This window comes from Leopardus geoffroyi, chromosome B3, assembly GCF_018350155.1.
Source record: "Leopardus geoffroyi isolate Oge1 chromosome B3, O.geoffroyi_Oge1_pat1.0, whole genome shotgun sequence".
Taxonomy (NCBI): domain Eukaryota; kingdom Metazoa; phylum Chordata; class Mammalia; order Carnivora; family Felidae; genus Leopardus; species Leopardus geoffroyi.
Genome location: NC_059337.1, coordinates 86,943,046 through 86,964,069, shown reverse-complemented (window position 1 = coordinate 86,964,069; position 21,024 = coordinate 86,943,046). Strand labels below are relative to the sequence as shown.

General features: G+C 38.9%; 1 protein-coding gene across 3 annotated transcripts in view; it reads right to left on the bottom strand.

Moving 5' to 3' along the window:
* The window catches only part of TTC6 (tetratricopeptide repeat domain 6), a 208,137-nt gene extending 187,497 nt beyond the window's left edge, over nt 1-20,640 (bottom strand). For 2 of the 3 annotated variants that reach the window (XM_045450746.1, XM_045450747.1), the window contains exons 1-2: nt 20,517-20,640; nt 8,508-9,458 (exon numbers count right to left, since the gene is read on the bottom strand). In XM_045450746.1, the coding sequence (XP_045306702.1) occupies nt 8,508-9,443 (936 nt within the window). In that variant the 5' untranslated portion in view covers nt 9,444-9,458; nt 20,517-20,640. The remainder of the gene's footprint in view (nt 1-8,507; nt 9,459-20,516) is intronic. The other variant, XM_045450748.1, reaches the window with a different exon arrangement.
* Nucleotides 20,641-21,024: the final 384 nt, after the last annotated feature.

Here is a 21,024-nt window from a genome sequence, read left to right as displayed (position 1 = left end):
ACAATGTTAAGGTGGCAAATAGTGCTGGATTTTAAGTATGCAACTTCTCAGATAATGCCCACTTCATCTCCTACGGAAAGAAAGTCTAAGCCCTTGGACCAGTCCTTAAAATTTTAAAGCATCTAAAAACGTCTACATCAGGAAATCAAAATTTAAATTGCGCTATGTGTTGAAATAACAATCCACAGAGGGGAAATGCTTTTATCATAAATATCCAAATAATTGTACCTGAAACAGTCAGAAAAGGCAATTATTTTGCCAACATGTTTCTTCACTTCTCCTCATAGTACTTAAACCCTGGTATATGTGAAAATGGATCAAGATTAAAATGCATTTGTCCTGTAGAGTTTAAATTGAGGTACGTTACCATACAAACAAGCAAAAGAAAAATTATTACCGTGCAGCATCTGTGCTAAGAATCAGAAAAAAACACATCTGAGTTCTACACTAAATTAGCATTTCATTTTTCAAATAATTTAGTATTTCAATCTTGAAAGAAAATCCTCATGGAAAATAAACTGCATTTGTATCCAAAAGAATAAGTTTATTTTGAAGGAACAACTTCCAACTTGGTTCAAAATCATTGCTACAATCAAACTGACTAAAGAAACAGTAATTTTCCTTCAAAAACTAATATAATATTTTCCATCTTCTAAAAATGAATGTAAATTAAATATATAAGTATTTGGTATTTGTTGAAAGCACCCAAATCTGAGAGATTTAAAACTTCACAGAGGTGTAAATCAAGAAATCATTATATCATTTGTACTAGCCTAAGCCCGTTCTATGAGGACAACAAAGTACTGCACAAAGGGAATGTGTAAGAGAAAGATGTAATAAGTGTGTCTATCATTGTGAATAGAAAAGATCTGTCCAAACTAGTCCCTCCCAATTGTATTATGTCATCCAAACAATATAAATTGTTTTTCTTGGCCCAGATCCAGGTAGGTTCCCTAATTTATACCTCCAATGAACAAAAATTTACTCCTAGGATAGGAAAAGTGAAATTTGAAAAGCAAAGAGCCAAGGAAATGTTTAAATATTATGAAATAATAAGCAGCTATTTAAAGGAAAAAAATAGAAGCTGTACATATTGAAATATGTCAAAAAGTAAGTTGCAGAATAATGTACACCATATGTTCTTATTTTTATGAAGAGAAAACCCTGTTTATGTGTGCATGTATGTGTGCACATTTGTACTAAAATATTAAGATAAGTGTAGAAGAATAAACAACAATAAGCATTGGTTACTATGGGGAACTAAGGAGGACTTAGAAGAGAATATATTGTTTCCTTGTGTCTCTTCTTACAACTTATAAAAAGAAGCATATAGACTCTGATAACATTTCAGTTTTTATTTTGAGATAACTGTAGACTCGTATTCACTTGTACCAAATAATACAGAAATATCCTTTGTACTCTTTACCCCTTTCCCCCAATAGTAATATGTGCAAAACTGTAACACAATATCACAACCAGAACACTGGCACTGCTACAGTCGATACAAACATTCCCATCACCACAAGGATTTCTCATGCTGCCTTTCTAAAGCCACACTGACTTCTTCCCACCCTACCTCACCCTAAGCCTGTCCTTAACCCCTTGCAACCACAAATCTGTTCTCCATTCCTATAGTTTTGTCCTTCTAAGAATGTTGTATAAATGTAATTATACAGCCTCTAATGTTTAGAGATTGTTTCTTCTGGGTTGTTTTTGTTTTGTTTTGTTTTGTTTTGTTTGGTGGTTTTTGTTTGTTTGTTGGGAAGTTTGTTATTCTTTCTGTTGTTGTTGCTGTTTTTCAGGGAGTTTGTTATTGTTGCTGTTGTTGCTGTTGCTTGCCTCAGCATAATTTTCCGGAGATTCATCCAAGTTGTTGTAGGTATCTTTCTTTTTATTGCTGATTAATATATCTATTTACCCCATGAAGGACATCTGGGTTCTTTCTAGTTTGGATTATTAAATAATAAAATCTGCTATGAACATTCATCTCAGGTTTTTGTTTGAATGTAAGTTTTCATTTCTGTGGATGAATGTACTGCTTTGCCTGTACCCCACAAATTTTCACATGTATTTTTAAACTTGGTTCAATGTCTTTTTTTCCCTGAGACTTCCTTATTGATCCATGGATTATTTAAAACTGCATTGTTGGGGCACCTGGGTGGCTCAGTTGGTTGAGGTCCAACTTTGGCTCAGGTCATGATCTTGCCCTTCATGAGTTTGAGCCCTGCATCCGGCTCTGTGCCAATAGCTCATAGCCTGGAGCTTGCTTCAGATTCTGTGTCTCCTTCTCTCTCTGTCCCTCCCCTGCTCACACTCTGTCTTTCTCTCCCTTTCAAAAATAAACATTAACAAAAACTGCATTGTTTAGCTTCCAAACATTTGGAGATTTTCCTATTATCGTTCTGGTATTAATTGTTAGTTTTATTCCATTATGGTCAGAGAACAACACTCTGTATGATTTCAATTCTTTTAAGTTTATTGACGTTCACTTCTATGGTCAAGATATGGTCTTAGTATATGTTCCATGGACAATTGACAAGAATATGTATTTTGTTATTGTTGGGTGCAGTGTTATATGAACATCAATTAGATTCTGAAAGTTGATGGTGTTGTTGAGTTCTTCTCGGGGAATTTCTGTCTAATTTTTCTATTAGTTGTTAAAAGAGGGATGTTGAAGTCTTCAACTATAATTGTAGATTTCCTATTTCTCCTTTCAGTTTTTATCTTTCAGCTCTGTTATTTGGTGCATACACATTTAGGATTGCTTTGTTTTCTTGGTGAATTGGCCCTTTTACCATATGGGAATCCCCTCTATGTCTCTGGTAATTTTCTCTGTTCTGAAGTCCACTTTATCTGAACTTAATATAGCCACTCCTGATTTCTTTTAGTTAATGTGTGCATGATATGTTTTTTTCATCTTTTATTTTCAACCTACCTATATCATTATATCAGAAGTAAGCCTCTTGTAGACAAAATATAGTTTGGTTATGTATTTAATTACTTGCCAATCTCTGTCTTTCAATTGGTGTATTTAATCCATTTATATTTTTTTTTTTATTTTTTTTTTAAATTTTTTTTTTTTCAACGTTTTTTATTTTTGGGACAGAGAGAGACAGAGCATGAACGGGGGAGGGTCAGAGAGAGAGGGAAACACAGAATCGGAAACAGGCTCCAGGCTCTGAGCCATCCGCCCAGAGCCTGACGCGGGGCTCGAACTCACGGACCGCGAGATCGTGACCTGGCTGAAGTCGGACGCTTAACCGACTGCGCCACCCAGGCGCCCCTAATCCATTTATATTTAATGTAGTTATTAATATGTTAGAATTTGAAGCTGTCAGTTTATTTTTTGTTTTCTTTTTTCTGTTTTTATTTCTCTGTTTTTTACCAGCCTTCCTATGAGTTAACAGATTTATAATCCTATTGTGATTTATCTATAGTGTTTTTTGAGTGAATCTGCTTGTATGGCTTTTTTAGTCACTATCCTAGGCATTATGTTATATATACATAACTTATATATACCAAGTCTACTGATATTGTCAATTAGAGTGAAGCATAGAAACTTTACCTCTTTTTATGTCTTTTTACCATCTCCTATTTATAATTGTCTTACATTAAATTAAATTTCCTCTACATACATTTAGAATCACATTAGACAGTGTAGAGCCTGTCTAATGTTTAGCATGAAATATCAAACAGAGGAGAAGGCAAGTCTGTTGTATTTAGCCACAGTTTTTGTTTATTGTGTTCTTCCCTCCGGGTGTCCTTTTTTCTAATCATTTCCTTTCTGTTTAGAGAACTTTTTTAGCCATTCTGTAGGGTAGGACAGCTAGTGACAAATTCTCTGAGAATGCCCTGATTTCCCCTTCAATTCCTGAAGAATAATTTCACTGGACATAGAATTCTGGGTACACAATGCTTTGCTTTCAGCACTTGAAAAATACTGTGCCCATTCCTTCTGGCCTCCATGATTTCTAACAAGTAATCAATTGTCATTCAAGTTGTTTTCCTCTATAGGTAACACTTGTTTCTCTCTCACTGCTTTAAAGGTTTTATTGGTTTTTTTAATGTGTTGTTTTTTTTTTTTTTTGACAGAGAGAGAGAGACAGACAGACAGACAGACAGATCATGAGTCAGGGAGGGGCAGAGAGAGAGGGAGACACAGAATATGAAGCAGGCTCCAGGCTCCGAGCTGTCAGCACAGAGCCCAACACGGGGCTTAAACTCACGGACCGCGAGATCAGGATCTGAGCCAAAGTTGGACACTCAACCGACTGAGCCACCCAGGTGCCCCTATTGTTTTTTTTCATTTTCAGAAGTTTGACAATTATATTTTGGTGTGGATCCTTTGGGTTTCTTTGGTTTGGGGGTTACTCAGCTTCCAGGACCTTGATGACATAAAGTTAGATCTTTTGTGATAGTCTCATAGGTCCTGAAGTTAAGTACACTTTCTTCTCAGTCTATTGTCTCTCTGTTGTTCAGATTGAGTAAGTTGATTGTTCCACCTTCAAATTCACTGATTCTTTCCTCTGTCCTCTCCATTCAGTTGTTTAGCTATCAACTGGGGCTTTATTTCAGTTATTGTGCTTCCAGTTCTAAAATTTTCCTTTGGTTCCTCTTTACATCTTTGATTTCTTTAATGAGACTTTCTATTTCTCCGTCAACTCTTTCTACTTTTTCATTTTTTCAAATGTGCTCATATTTACTCACTGAAGCCTTCTTTTTGAAGGCCACTTTATTCTAACATCTCTGTTATTTCAGTGCTGGCATCTGTTATCTTTTTTTCTTTCAAGTCAAGATATTCCTGGTTCTTAGTATGACAAGTGAGTTTCTACTGAAACTTGGACATTTGGGCATGTGTTCTGAGACTCTGGATCTCATTTAAACTTCCTATTTTAGCTGGCTTCCTATGGCATTGTTCTAGTAGGTGTTGTTGGGGGAGGGCACAGGTTCCAACTTGGTCTCTGTTGACACCAGGGGTGCAGGCTTCCTTATTATTGCTGGGTGGGAGTAGGAGTTCTGGCTCCCACTAGGCCTCTGCTGATACCATTCTAGTTATAAGGGATAGGGGTATCTCATTACTGTTCCCCACATGGCCCCAGTGATACAGGGAAAGTGGAGAGGGCAGCCTCTTTCACTGCAAAGCAGTGTTCAAAGTCCTGACTTTCCACTGACACCACCTCAGTGGGGAGAAAAGTTGGGGTAACTTGTTATAGCTTAGTGAGATTGAAAGGCCAGGATCCCCATTCAGCCTTGGCTGGTATAGGTGGGGATGGGGTCATAGGCTTTTTTTCTGCTGGTTCTGGCTAGAGGAGCACAGTTATTGTCTGAAAGTTATGTCTTTCTAGGCTGCCCCTTTCTTGATCCCTTGGCTAACGAGAGCTGGCTTTTGCTGGAGCTTTTACTGCATCCACTGGCATTCCTATTTTGCCAGCATCCTTATATCCAAGTCTGGAGGATATAAGGCAAAAAGAAAGCCCTAGAAAGCATCACTATGTGATTCCTCAGAACCCGAAGTTCCTAGCCAGTCTGTCTTCCTCTCTCCACCTTTTGGAGTATTCTCATGTTTGTCTTATACCTAGTGCAGTTAGTTGTACAGGAGAAATAGGAGAAAGTACATCTATTTCATCTTCCCTGAAGTGGAAGTAGGCATAGATTTTATGGTATAACATTTGTGAGCTACACATAATTTGTTCATAAAAGATCTTGGAACATGAATTCTTTCTTACCTAGATCACGTGAAGCCATTTTTCTTTGTGCTTTGTGGCAAAAAGCAACTATACATGAAAGAAGCAAGGATGGGCTGGCTCCTTCATTCTCAATTAATGTCCAGAAGGTAGTCTCTGAACTCCAGTCTCATATAATTAGAATGTATGTTGTGAGTGATTGATGCCTCAGTAAAACAAACACAGGGCCATATAACATTGCTATTCCTCCTACAATGGTGTATACATACTGTTTAGGCCAGTGGTTCTCAACGTGGGAGGCATGGTGCCCTACTCTCCAGGGTCTCATTTGGCAATATATAGATACTATGACTGTCATGACTTGGGCAGGGGATGAGGAAGGGAAGCAAGAGGATTGTGCTACTGGCATCTAGTGGGTAGAAGCCAGGGATAATCCTTAACAACCTACAATTCACAGAACAGCCACCCACAACAAAGAATCATTTACTCCAAAATGTCACTAGTGCCAAGGATGAGAAAACTTGACAGCTAAGTGAATCTTCAGGTATTCTGTGCAACTTTTGGCCTATGTAATTGTGAAACTCTGAATGCTAGGTCTGGAATGGCCTTGCCCAAGCTCTAAACAGAGACAACACACTCTGCCAAGACTGTCTTTTCCTCTGGCTTTCCCTTTGAGAATTGCTGTGTGACTCCAAATTAAGATGTCTAAAGCGAAGAACCATATTCCTTGCTCATCCTCGAAAGTATGTTGTTTACATAAATTACAAATGTTTAAAACAAATGTCCTTATTCTAATCTTATGAATTTTTAAGATCAGAATTTAGACATCACTTTTACACTTGCATTGTTATTACTATCCATCGCCTACGTAACCAACCACAGCCATTTCTCACCCTAATAAAACTTTTGAAAGCACTTCGATTCAAAATAATGCAAGGCTCTGTCTTCTGGAATCGTTTGCGTGGAAAGGCAAAACTTCAAAAGCAAGAATGAAATCGCTAAAGCACTAAAAAAATCACAAAAGCACTAAAAATCAATGTAATGGAAAGCAGGGATGAGACTGGGGCACTTGCTACTGGCTAAGTCCTATAACACAGTGTCAGCACCCCTTGCTCCTTAACTCTGATGCTCCAGGCCACTCTCCTACATTAAACAATTCAGGTAACTGAAAGCACCAAAAAAGGATACACAAGACAAATGGAATACCACAAAGAACAGAACTCACCGTCCCAGTATTCATTCATCATTTGATACTCTTTCTTCTTATATTTTATTCTATTTGAACCCTTCAAAATGTACTTTATCTTATGGCCTGAAAGTAACTTTTCCCAACTGTACAGGACCTCTGAGCCAGTTTCTAATATGGGCCCCTCTTTATGTCAAGTACCTTGACTAATGTCACAGAGTTACTTCTTATGGGGGCAGACACTGAGAACTTTTTTGTCTTTTCTTAAGGTTCTCCAGTGCACATCTCTGATTCTTTTTTCTGTGAGACCCACACAAAACCCAATTAGAAATCCCCAAGCAGCCACGCTGATCTTGTTGAGTAACTGTGAGGAGGTGTGGGTCTTAGCTGAAAACATTTGTCCTACTCTGCTGACAAATGTTAGGTCAAAGACGACACTGAGGACTCTTGTCCTTACATGTTTTTGTTCCCTAATAGGCTTTATGATCACATTCCTTAAATGACAGCCAGAGTGTATTTTGGTACTGAAACTATTTTAAAGACACAATGTGGCAGCAGTATTCTGTGTACAAATAACAGGTCTGGCACTGCAGCCAAGGACAGTAAGGGAATCTTCTTCCCTCTTACAGTCATCCTCATTGCCATTCTCAAAAAAAAAAAAAAAAAAAAGTCTCTTTTTTCTTTTTTCATCCCCTCCCCTCCACTCCCCCCCCCTTCCCTCCCTCCCACCCCCCTCTGTCTTTCTGTGGGACTCAGATTATTTTTATTATTATTATTGCTTTGAATGTCTTGTTATTATTTTTGCTTTGAATGTCTCTGCCAGAGTAAAGTCTATATAATGGACAAAATATCTTAACCCATGACCCTATTTGGCTATGCTCCCTCCTGGGGACATATCACAATCAACAAACGGACAGTTCTGGCATGCTTCGAGTCCATGCTTCGAGTCCAGTGTCTGGGTAGAATCCCAGCTCTGCCATTCCTTAGTTTGGGACAACTGAGACAGTCCTTTAACATCACTAAAGCTAGGAAGCCTCTTATGTAAAATGGGGCTCTTATGGGTATCCACCTGATGAGGTTGTCAAGGCAAAATGCACACAAACTCTGTCTCCTTTTGCCTGGCACACAAGAATCACTAATAATCTCTTTAATTGGCTAGTAAATTTTTAAAAATATTTTAAGAGAGTGATTGTCACTAAAAAAAAACAACACAGAACTCTTACTAATTCAACTTCTTAGTAGTAATACATCGATGTGCTCTGGATAAACATTCACTGCTAATGCTAAGCCGTAACAGAAAAAGCCTGAGTTTTTCATATAAAACATCTGTTATTTCAATACTAAATAATCACAAAGACTTTGAAAAGTTACCACTGATGTATTACTCAGGTCTACAGCTAATCTTTGAACTAATTTTTGAAATAACCTCTCAATTTCTCCCACTGAAAAGACTGTACCCTTCCGCAATGAAATATTAAAAAACTCAAATTCGAAATTCAAAGCACTTGCATAACACCGCAGTGTTTAGTCTAGCTTGTCTTGCTTATACCACACCACACGCACTTAAATCTATAATGAACGTCTCCTGAAGCAGCATTTACCCAGAAGAAATACTACCCTGCGGCTGGTTTACCTACTTCCATTTTCATGTCGTAGTGCTGGCCGAGGACACTCTGTATGAGCTCTTTGATGGTCCGGTCGGAGGCCAGCTGGGCCTCAGACTGCAGTGAGGCGATGACCTCCTCAATGCACGTCGGGATCACTCGCACCTGCTGCGGGGCCTCCAGCGAATGGCTGGGCGCGATCCTCTCCCGCTGGCTTTTGGACAATGGCCGCGCGCCTTCCCGCGGCAGGCTGACGGAGCCCTCGCCCAAGGACGGTGTGCGACTCCTGGCTCTCCACAGCCGGCTGCACGCCTCCGCGTCGTCCTCCTGGCTGGAAATGGAGCTGCCCTTCCTCGGCTTGGCCAAGAGGGCCTCTGCAAGCGGAGCGGTCTCCCGTTTTGCGTCGCCCTCTGGGGCCGGGTGCAGGACGGGCTTGGAGGCCGTGGGCCGCGGGCTCCTTGGGCCCCGGCGCGGCCCGGGCCTCCCCCTGGGCGCGGGCGGCGGCATCAGGACCACCGGTCTGGACGTGCCGGCCCTGGAGGCGATGACCGGCGGCTTCTTCTGGGGCCGGTGCCGGAGGAACGCGGAGCTCCGCAAATAGAAGTCCTGGGGGCGAAACGGCCAGGTCTTCCCGGGAGTGGCCGCCTCGCTGGGGCCCGGGGGCCGCGCTGCGCCTCGGGGCGCCTGCTGCGGGAGGGCCGCAGCGGGGGTCGTAGGGCTTTTAGCTCGAGGGGACCCTGATGGCTTTGGGGGTCCAGCGCAGGAAGCTCTGCCCTTCTCCCCGGGACGCGCAGGGCCGGGGGCCTGGAGGCCCAACACTGGGCCTTCATCCACAGCCGGCTTGGAGGCCAACTTCTGCTTGAATCGGAGAAAGTCCTTTTTAGTTTCCTGGCGAATCTTCTCAAGCTCTTTAAAGATGTATGATTCTTCTTTGTATTTCAATCCAAAATGCTTTGAAATTGCAGACATCTTGACTAATCTGTCCTGTGAAATAACAATATATTGTATCATATATATATATGTATATAGTATGACCCTATTGTATGACTATATAACAAAACTCACATTGATATATGCAAGACCAGCTCAAAAACCCTCTCATGGTAGAATACTTGCTGTGCTCCAGAGGCACAAGTGGGCAGTATTAGTTTATATCATTTTAAATCCAACTATTGGCCTTTTCAAAGGAACCATGAAAAACCTTTAGAGCAGTTAACTTTTTTACAGTGGAATTTCTGAAATGCCTGTTGGATTTATTTTAACAATTCTTTAGACTATAATATAATGTCCCAATTCCAGACAAGGGAGACAGGCATCTAAAGAAACCCTGCTAAGAAAGAACAGAGGTCATCAACTGAGGCATGGATCTAGCCCACAAACATATTTTTCAATTGCTCCAAGTTTTTCAAAATTATTAATTTATACCAACAATTTTAAGTTGAGAGATTTTCATAGGAAATTCCAGATTTGCAGTTTGGAGTGAAGGGGTGGGGGGTAGGGAATGAAGACTCTGGCAGTGCAAGGTCCAAATCCCTACTCCTGAGGAAAGATGGCAGTTTCCTCTTCCTTCTCCAACTAACTGGTCCTGAGTGTCTCCATCCCATACCCAGCCCATTTCCCTCAATATGTCTCCTGAACTACAGTGGACTGTATGAAGGAAGAGAGGCAATCAGCCACAAGGTAGCCTGTAGCAGGATCATGAGGCCTTGAATGCCAAGTGTTTGTACTTCTGTTGGCTACTGAAAACCATTCAAAAACTTTTAACAGAAAAGTGGCTTGATAGGATCTGCTGCTTGGGCAATATTGAGTGAGAGAAATAATAAAGGGAGAGAGGCAAATAAGAACCTGCACAGCTTGAGCATAAGGCCTGGCCTTGGTAGCTAGCAGCGTGAAAAGAGAGACATAACAAGGTAAAACTGATGGGATCTAGCCAATGAGAAGGAATAAATAGGAGCAATTAAAGATCCTTGCTAAAATAAGAACTTTGAATCATCTTGATGAAGTCTGGGTCATAGCCAAGTACATAATAAAGCTTCTGCTATTCAGTAACTTGTACACTTAAAGATGGTTAAGATGGTAAATTTTATGTTATGTGTATTTATTATCACAATTAAAAAAAAAAAAAAAAACCCTGCTATTCAACAGGGCCAGTTCACGTATGATCATAAGTGGATTTTCAGATCCTGAGAGCTCTGAGGTCATTAACAAAAGCCAGGCTAACAAGAAGTGTAAACAGAAAAGGGCCCAACGACAGACTCCGGGGCACACGCATCTGTGGGAGGTGGGATGAGCAGGAGCAACAGAGAGGAAAATGGGGAGAACAAAGTCACAGAAGCCAACAAGAGGAGAGTTTTAAGAAATAAGGGTAAAATACGAAATGATGAAATAATAATGAAAACAAAAGCAGAAAAAAATGAATTGAAAAAACTAATTTGTTTTAGTTAATTTGCCTAAGGCCAAGGCTCTTTGGGAAAAAAATACTAAAGCAGAAACATCTCTGGAATATCATCATTATTTGCAAATATGATTGTCTACCTGGAAGATCTAAACATCAAAGAACTATTTAGAATTACAATAGATTTCTGCAAGGCATTTAAACTTTTTTAAATTTTATACAAAACCCAATTAACTTCCTTTATACCAAAATGATCCATTCAAAAACATAGTGATAAAATTCCATTTGTGTTTTTTTTAAAAGAGTATCTAGCAATGAACATAACAAGAAATGTGTTGAAACTGCATGAATACATTTTTAAATTTTTACTAAAGGACACAGAAGAAAGATTCTACTAAATAGACAGTTACTGTCCCTTGGTGAAAAAATCAAATATTATAATTATATCAGATCTTCCCAAAATACTGTATTGGTTTAATGCCATCATAATCAAAATCTAAAAATTATATTTTTGAAATCTGAAAAATAATTCTGGGTTCATTTGAAATAACAAACAGGATAGACAGGCAAAGTTTTGAAAAAGAGAAATGAGGGAGCACTTTTCTAACAAGACAATTAAAACTTATACAGATATAAGAATTAAAACTGAAATACGACTGCTAGAATCATCAAATAGACTGAGCAAAAGAATTAAAAACAGTATGAGTTATAGTGTAAAGACAGCATTAAATTGTCAAGAAAAGAGTTATTCAATGAACTGTGCTGAGGCAATTGGTTGATTATTGGGGGGGGGGGGATTATATCTCATTCTAAGCCATGTACCAAAATAAGATGGATTTAAGACTAAATGTAGAAAATATTTTCTTATTTTACTTTGCATTTCTTTTTTTTTTTATGTTTTTATTTATTTATTTTCCAGAGAGAGAAAGCACAAGCAGGGAAGGGGCAGAGAGAGAGAGGGAGGGAAAGAGAGAGAGAGAGAGGGAGGGAAAGAGAGAGAGAGAGAGAGAGAGAGAGAGAGAGGAGGGAGACACAGACTCCACAGTAGGCTCCAGGCTCTGGGCTGTCAGCACAGAGCCCGATGCAGGGCTTGAACTCACAAACTGTGAGATCATGATCTGAGCCCAAGTTGGCCTCTTAACTGAGCCACCCAGCTGCCCCTGCATTTCTTTGCTTATCATCTTATCCACCTTCTTGATTGGGCTTACATTAATTCATAAAAACATTATCTTTATAATTAGATTTCTTCATTTACCATGTATTATGGGCAATATGAACAAAACATCCTATCTAGCCTCTAAATATAGTCATGTTGCTTTTAATCTCTAATATCCGCTGTTGATTCTCAATCAGAAGACCCTGTTACACGGCAGAGGGCTCACCTCATCAACAGGCTTTCTTTCTCTACCCGTCTCCACCAATGCCTAGACCTCGAACAGTTCAGCTCTATCCATAACCAGATTTCACATTAAAAAATGAAAATAGGGGCACCTGGGTGGCTCAGTCAGTTAAGTGTCCAGCTCTTGATTTCAGCTCAGATCATGATCCCACAGTTTGTGAGATCCGCCCCACGGACCTGTCAGTGCGGAGCCTGCTTGGGATTCTCCCTCTCTCTTTTTCTCTCAAAATAAATTAATAAACTTTTAAAATTTTTTAAAAGAAAGAAAAAGTGAAAATAATATGCTGTTGCCTCTTTCCTGTCCTATAGTATATGAATATTAGAAGTGATTTCTAAAACCCTTAAGGAAGTTTCTCTTTTTAAAAAATGCTGCATAATCCTCCTCATAGTGTTTTGGCTATTATTGTTTGCACAGGTGGTAATATGCTCACACTGACACCATCTGCATTTCTTCCTACAAAAGACTGAAAGGCAGTAACTAGAAGAGAGCACAGAACAGAAGCACATTAATACCTGATGAGAATCTGACTTGACTCTCCCAATGCACTTCCCTTTTGTTTCTTAGTTCCTGTTTTGTATTCCCTTCCCAACTTCTCTCAGGCCCTTGGTTTACTATTGAAATTTATCAAGTGTTCATTGTTTAACATTTCTCAGTACATTTCCTTGAATTCTTCATAGGAAAGTTGCTCCTCAAGTGTAAAAATAAACCAATAGGATATAGAACTTCTAATTTGACAGTAACTTCTATTGTATTTTCAAGGTAGGTGGTATCGCAGTGCTAAATGGGCCAGTCCATCAAAACTTGGTGCCTTTCTTCTTCTCACCCACCCCTCAACATTACAAAATGTGTGAAATAACTTTTAAACATCCAATCTCATGGGAAAATAACAGGTTCTCTTTTTCTTGGTAAGCAATTTATTGAAAGAAAGAGACTAGTTCTGGTTTGGAGATTCTCAAGGAAAAATAATGTAGCTGTCCCCCAAAACCAAAGTATTAATTTACATACGGTGTCAAGCCTGCTGCTCACAATCCAGGTTAAATTTACCTTACATTTTAAGATGGACAGAATGTGCTTGAAATGTTTGCAACCTGAGCAGTAATTTTACTCTCTGTTTCTTTCCCAATTATTGGAGCTCTGAGCCTTTTTCTTCTTCCTCTCCCAGGAGGTTCAGTGAGGGAGTCAGAAAGACCAAGAGCCAGCCTTTTTTCCTCAACCAAAGGTATGATCAGACATGAGAAAGCTCTCCAGCCAAAAATGGCTAAAGGCCCAAAGAGACCTAACTAGTGAATTCTCTAGACTCTGGGACAGGTTGCTATCCAATTCTTGCAGGTATGGCCATTCTTCCGATCGGAACAGAAGATCCATACTCTGCTCTAGACTTCAAATAAGGTAGAAATAAACAGAGCAGACCACCAGATAACTTGGTTCTAAGCTACATGGAACCACCTCACACAGGGAAAGGAATCCTTCATATGTTAGACCTAGTTCATCAGATTATTATATTGAGAATAGAGCCAAAGGCACCAGCTGCTTATGCGGAGGCCTTGACCTCTTCTACATATGGTCATGGATACCTCAGTGGGAGGAGTGACACATTAAGGACAAGATTTAGGTTCTCTTGGGTCCATGGCCAAATATTATCACAATTCACTTCCTAAATTTCATATCAATATCAACTTCCAATGCACAACATCAGAAGTTCCAAAAGAAACATCTAAGTCCAAGGATAGTCTATCATAACTGGTAAAATCTTCACATTGCAAGGAAAATAAAAACATTCTGAAAATAATTATTTGATTTTGAAGTATCAGTGGTAGAAGTGAGATCTGTTTATGCATTGATTATAATTTATGAAAAAGCTTAATAGAAAATATACAATTATTTTATTTTTTTTTTTTAATTTTTTTTTCAACATTTATTTATTTTTGGGACAGAGAGAGACAGAGCATGAACGGGGGAGGGGCAGAGAGAGAGGGAGACACAGAATCAGAAACAGGCTCCAGGCTCTGAGCCATCAGCCCAGAGCCTGACGCGGGGCTCGAACTCACGGACCGCGAGATCGTGACCTGGCTGAAGTCGGACGCTTAACCGACTGCGCCACCCAGGCGCCCCAATATACAATTATTTTAACAAATTTGCTAAGAAAATAAGATAATGGTATTTTTTCTATTTTTGAAACTTTCTATAATATTTGTTTTGCTGCCCTGAATCTTAATAATATCAATAATGGTAACTCACACTTATATTGTGCTGGTTAAAAATGATACAGGAAATAGAGACAAGCTCACGAAAAGCTTTTTTTCTAAACTATTCAGAAGCCTACAGAAATTTCAATGTCTGTAAAAAACTTACTCTACTGTTATAACTAGTACCTAGAATATGCCCATAGCCTTTGTGACATACATATATACACACAAACATAAATACAGAACAGGCAATGGAACAACAAAACATTCTCCCTGCCTTTTTCTTCTCCCATGTTCTGTCTTTCTTTCCTGAACTTCCTTCATCAAATTTGCTTAAATAGCCAAAATAGGAAAACAAAAGAGTTGTATTATTATCATAATGCTTTTTACATATGAAATGTTGCATGGTCTCAATTCCAAAAGCAATTTATTGGAGTTCCACATCTACATCCACAGAAAATCCCCTACTAATAACAGAGTTGATAAACTCTGGGAAAAATATAAAAAACAAGTACCTGAGGATTCTTAGAAGTAAACAAAAGTAGGACTGGGGAGCAGAGTAGAAATTTGTGGAAACACTGGCCTAGAGGTAAGTTTCCAAGTTTATTGTGGCCTTTCCTTAAATGCCATCCATACTGTAAAATGGCATAGTGCAGGTGGCAAAAACTTTGATAGAAAGCCCTTCATCATTATGGCCAGAAGAATCAGAGAAAAGAGCCCTGGCAACAACCACCACTGAAGGGAAAGGGAAAAAAAATCCCAAAGGAGAGAAAGCCAGAGAAGGTAATCCCCTAATTCTGTGTCTAAATCCCATCCAAGTCTAGACTGACCTCTGAACTGTGCATATGTGGAACAAACTCAAAGCAACACAACAAAGGCTTAAAGAGCTGAAGTGAGATTTAGCTGAACTTAACTTCCAATCACAAAGAGTAAGATAGAGCTTACAGTGAGTGCAACCTGGTGAATTGCCTGCCAAATGAAAAACATCAACATTCTTCAAAGGCATAAAACAGAACCCAGCATCCACACAATAAAATATTAACAATATCCAGGATATAATTTAAAAAGTCCTCGGCATAAAAAGATCCAGGAAAATGTGACTCATTTTCAAGGGCACAGATGTTAGTCCAGAGATGACACAGAAGTTGAAATTATTAAATGAGGACTTTAAGGCAAATAGTATAACTATGCTCAGTGAAGTAAAGGGAGGTATACTAAAGATGAATAAAAAGATAGAAAATCTTATAAATGAAAATAAATAGAAATTTTATCTCTGAAAAATATAATTCTTTCAATAAAAATTTGGCTAACAAAACTGAGATGTCCAGCATTTAAAAGAGAAAGAAAAAAGCTGGGGGAAGTGGCATGGGGAACAGCCTTAGAGCCTTGTGAAGCAGTATCACCAGCTGTAACATATAGGTAAGCAGTATCACAAAAGGAGAGGGGAAAATGGGATGGAAAAAATACCTAAAGAAATAATGTCTTGAGGCGCCTGCATGACTTAGTCAGTTAAGCGTCCTACTTCAGCTCAGGTCATGATCTTGCAGTTTGTGCCTTCCAGCCCCGCGTTGGGCTCTGTGCTGACAGCTCAGAGCCTGGAGCCTGCTTCGGATTCTGTGTCTCCCTCTCTCTCTGCCCCTCCCCCACTTGTGCTCTGTCTCTCTCCCTCTCTGTCTCAAAAGTAAATAAAACATTTAAAACTGTAAAAAGAAGGGGCGCCTGGGTGGCGCAGTCGGTTAAGCGTCCGACTTCAGCCAGGTCACAATCTCGCGGTCCGTGAGTTCGAGCCCCGCGTCAGGCTCTGGGCTGATGGCTCAGAGCCTGGAGCCTGTTTCCGATTCTGTGTCTCCCTCTCTCTCTGCCCCTCCCCCGTTCATGCTCTGTCTCTCTCTGTCCCAAAAATAAATAAATGTTGAAAAAAAAATTAAAAAAAAAAAATAAAATAAAATAAAACTGTAAAAAGAAGAAGAAGAAGAAGAAGAAGAAGAAGAAGAAGAAGAAGAAGAAGAGGAAGAAGAAATAATGTCTCAAATATGAAGAGATATATAAATTTATAGAATCATGAAACTCAGTACATTCCAAGCAGGATAGAACCAAAGAAAACCACATGTAAGCTACTGGAAATCAAAGACGAAGATAAAATACTGAGAGCCTACAGAGAAAAACATTGTTTATAGGGAAACAATTCAAATGACCATAAACTTCCCATCAAAAACCACTGAAACTGGGCACCTGGGTGGCTTAGTGGGTTGAACATCCATCTCTTGATATAAGCTCAGGTTATGATCCCAGGGTCGTGGATCCTCAGTGAGCATGGAGACTGCTTGGGATTCTCTCTCTCTCCCCCTGCCCTTCTCCCGTGCTTGCACTCTCTCTCTCCCTCTTTCTCCCTCTCTCTCTCTCTCTCCCTCCCTCTCTCTCTCTCTCTCTCTCTCTCTCTATATATATATATATATATATATATATGTATAATTTTTAAAAATTTAAAGGCAAAAAAACAAAGAAACGAAAATAGTGAAAAAAGATTTATAATGCTAAAAACAAAACAAAACAAAGAACTGTCAACACCAGATTATATATCTAGCAAGCATATTCTTTAAAAAATGAAGGCAAACTAGGGCACATGGGTGGCTCAGGCATCTGATTTTGGCTCAGGTCATATTCTCACAGTTTGTGAGTTCAAGCCCTGCATCAGGCTCTCTGGTGTCAGCACAGAGCCTGCCTCAGATCCTCTGTCTCCCTCTCTCTCTCTCTGCCCCTCCCCCACTCACTCTCTCTTTCTCAAAAATAAACATTTTTTTTTAAAAACGAAGGCAAATTGAAGACATAATCAGATACAAGAAAACTAAAAGAATTACTTACCAGCAGACTATATGAAATGCTAAAGAAATTTCTTCAGACTGATGGGAAATTGTACAAGAGGAAAATCTGAGTCTTCAGGACTGAATGAAGATCAGAACTGGCAAATATCTGGGTAAGTTTAAAAGGCCATTTTTTTAGTCTTTTTTTTTTTTTTTATTTAATTGTATGAAAATCCCATGGTATTGTTGGGGGGTTTGTATCTAGATGTAACACATATAACAAGAACCAAAAAGACTAGGATGTGGTAGGTAAGGTAACTATGTTTGTAAGGGTTCTGCATTTTATGTGACCTAGTTCAGTATTAACTCTAGACTGTTAAATGTTAAGAATGTATATTGTAATTCTTGGAGAAATAGTTTTTTAAAGTAATGCAAAGAAATGTAGTGAAAAAGTCAATAGACAGTAAAATGGAATACAAAAAATATTATTAAATCTTAGAAAATATTTTAGACTAAATAATAGTGAAAATACAACATCAAAATGTATCAGGGACAGCTAAAGTAGTGATCAAAAGGAAAAGTACAGCTTAAATGCTTAAATCAAAAAGAAGAAAGGTCTAAAATTAATAACCTAAGGTCCTACATTTAGAATCTAGAAAAAGAGGAGTAAAGTATATCCAAAATAAACAGAAGAATGTAAGTATAAGGACATAAATCAGAAAAATACTTGAGAAAATTAACAAAACCAAGAGCTGGTTCTTTAATAACATCAACAAAATTCTGAAAACCCCTACCTAAACTGTTTAAGAATACATGAGAGAGAACAAAATCACCAATATCAAGAATAGAAAAGGGCTTTTCACTACAGGTCCTAAAGATAATAAGAAAATATGATAAACAACTTTATATCAACAAATTCAACGACTTAGATAAAATGATCAAATCCTTGAAAATTTCAATTTACCAAAATTAGCATAAGAAACAGAAAATCTTAATATTACTATATGAAATAAACTTACTCATTACCAAAAATCTTACCACAAATAAACCTCCAGGCACAGATGGTTCTCTCAAACACTCAAGAAAGAAATAACAGAAATATTTTCAGAAAACAGAGGATGAAGGAACTTATTTTCTGACACTTACATAACCATAATACCAAATCTCACAAAAGCATTTATTAAAAGGAAAGTCATGTCACCAATATCCCTCATGAATATAGACACAAAAATCTTTAATAAAATATTAGCACATCATACCAAAAAATATATTTTTAAGTATAATATATTCTGATCATATAGTTTATCCCAAGGTTGAAAAATTGATTTAACATTTGGCAATCAATATAGTTCACAGTATTAACAGAAAATGGAAGAAAAGAAAATATATGATCATTTCAATAGGTAGAGGAAAATTATTTGACAAAATCCAATACTCATGCATGATAATAATAAAGAAATAACTCTGGGCAAATATGCTTCATAGGGAACACCTTCTATCTGATTAAGAGAATTTACAAAAACCTTACAGCTTAACATTATATTTTTCCTTTCCTACCGAAATTGAAAAGTAGGCAATAGTGCCTCAACTCTGACCACATCTATTCAACATTATGCTGGAGGTCCTAGCCATTGCAATATGGCGAGGAAAAGAAATTGAAGGAATCGATTAGAAAGGAAAAAGTAAAACAGTTCCTATTAGCAGATGACGTGATTTTTAGGTCAAAAATCCCAAAGAATCTACAAAACGATTACTAGTGCTAATGAGTGACTTATCAAGATTGTAAAATATGTTAACATACAAAATCAACTGTATTTTAATATGCCAACATCAAACAATGGGAAAATAATTTCCAAAAAGACATAAAATACTTGAGAATTAATCTAACAAAAGATGTCCAAAATCTCTACACTGAACTTTACAAAGCATTGCTAAGAGAAATTAAAGACCTACATAAAATTCCAAACCATGTTTGTTAACTAGAAGACTCAACATTGTTTAAACGGCAATTCTCCCCAAATAGATGTATAGATTCTATGCAATCTGAATCAAAATTCCAGCAGACCTTTTTTATAGAATAGCAAGCTGATTCTAAAATGCATGTACAAATTCAAATAACTTTAAGTGGTTAAAATGATATTTAAAAAAACTGGAGGACCTACACTACCCAATCTCAAAACTTATTGTAAAGTACAGTAATCAAGGCAAAGGTCCTAGCAAACCATTATGCTGCATAAAGGAAGCCAGACACAAAACAGTATATCTTGTATGCTTCCATTTATATAAAATTATAGAAAATGCAACCTATTCTGTGGTGTCACATAGTAGACCAGTAGTTGGTTGGGCGATGTAAGTTCAGTTGAGAACAGGGGTGGATACCAAAGGGAGCAGATCAGTTATAAGGAATTTAAGTTCAAATTTGGAAAAAAAAAAAAAAAAAAAAAAAAGGTTTGGTAATCTTGATTGCAGTAATTGTTTCAGAGGTTATACACATCTGTCAAACTGTGCACCTGTACACTACACTGCAATACATTATACTAACTACTATCTGTACATTCTGTGCAGTTTAGGAAATATAAATTATACCTTTATAAAGCTGTAAATAGGAAAAACCAATTTACTGAACTCTTAAATTTGAATGTTGCATAATTAAAAGAACTATTGAACTCCTTTAAACTCCTGCTGTGGCAGTCAGCATAGTTTCACTGTGGATCGGTGGCCTTAGATGCTAGATAATCCTTGCATTAAGCCTACAGTGTCCCACAGCCCACCAGAGTTTTTGGGTCACACTCAAGAAACAGCTTACTATTCCCAAATGAGACGCGTTGACATCAGTGGGGGGGGGGGGGGGTTCACCTAATGGTGTTTAAGGTTTGTCCAAAACAACCAGCCCTTGCCAAGGGACATAGGAAAGGTCAGGGCGTTGGAAATTAAATTCCTTCCACTGTGACCTTACTCCCTCCCCACAGTCCCTCCGATTCCTCCCTGTCTTCTGCCTTCCTCACTCCTTTTCCTTTCCCTACAGCCCGGCCGTCACTGTCTTTCCCTTCCACCAGGTTTTCACCCTTCCCGACAGCACCCCAACCCCTATTCCTGCCCCAATCCCTTCTTCTACACCAGCCTTATTTTCTACCCTGATATTCTCAGAGATTAGTTTGGATTAAAGAGGCGGAAGGGGACACGATAGCTCCGCCCAAAAATCGCAGCCTCTACTTCCCAGAGTCCCAGAATAAGTCACCCGAACCCGGTCCACCTCTCACCGGCCGGTGAGGACGCCCCTGCTCCCCTGCAGGTGGCGAGAAGTTTGGCACTGCCGCGGTGTATCCAACCGGCCTTCCTGGGGCGAAGCGGCCAGGTGGGCTCCGATAGCCCCTACGGGAAGGAAGAACGCGCTCCGTTGCTCGGCAACAAGCCGCGCGTCCTACTTCGTACCGCAGCCCAGGAGCAAGGAGGACTCTTGTGGATCCCTCCGCGCTACCGGTCCCAGCCCGCGCGTTTCTGCCCAGTAGAAGCAGCTGCAAGAGCGCCGTTGGGCTCAAAGCCCTAACCCCACACTGAACGATCTTTGTTTTCCCGTGCGTGAAGTGGCTGGTCCCAAAGACCCTCCTGGACTGGAGTTTCCCACATCGCCAGTTTTGCCCAGTTTAACCAACTGCTTACTTGGCATTATTTAAACCAATAATGCTGAACCGGGAAACTTAAAACTTTTTTTTTTTTTTTTTTTTTGCTATACTTTTAAACTGTATGTCTGCACTAAATGCCAATTAA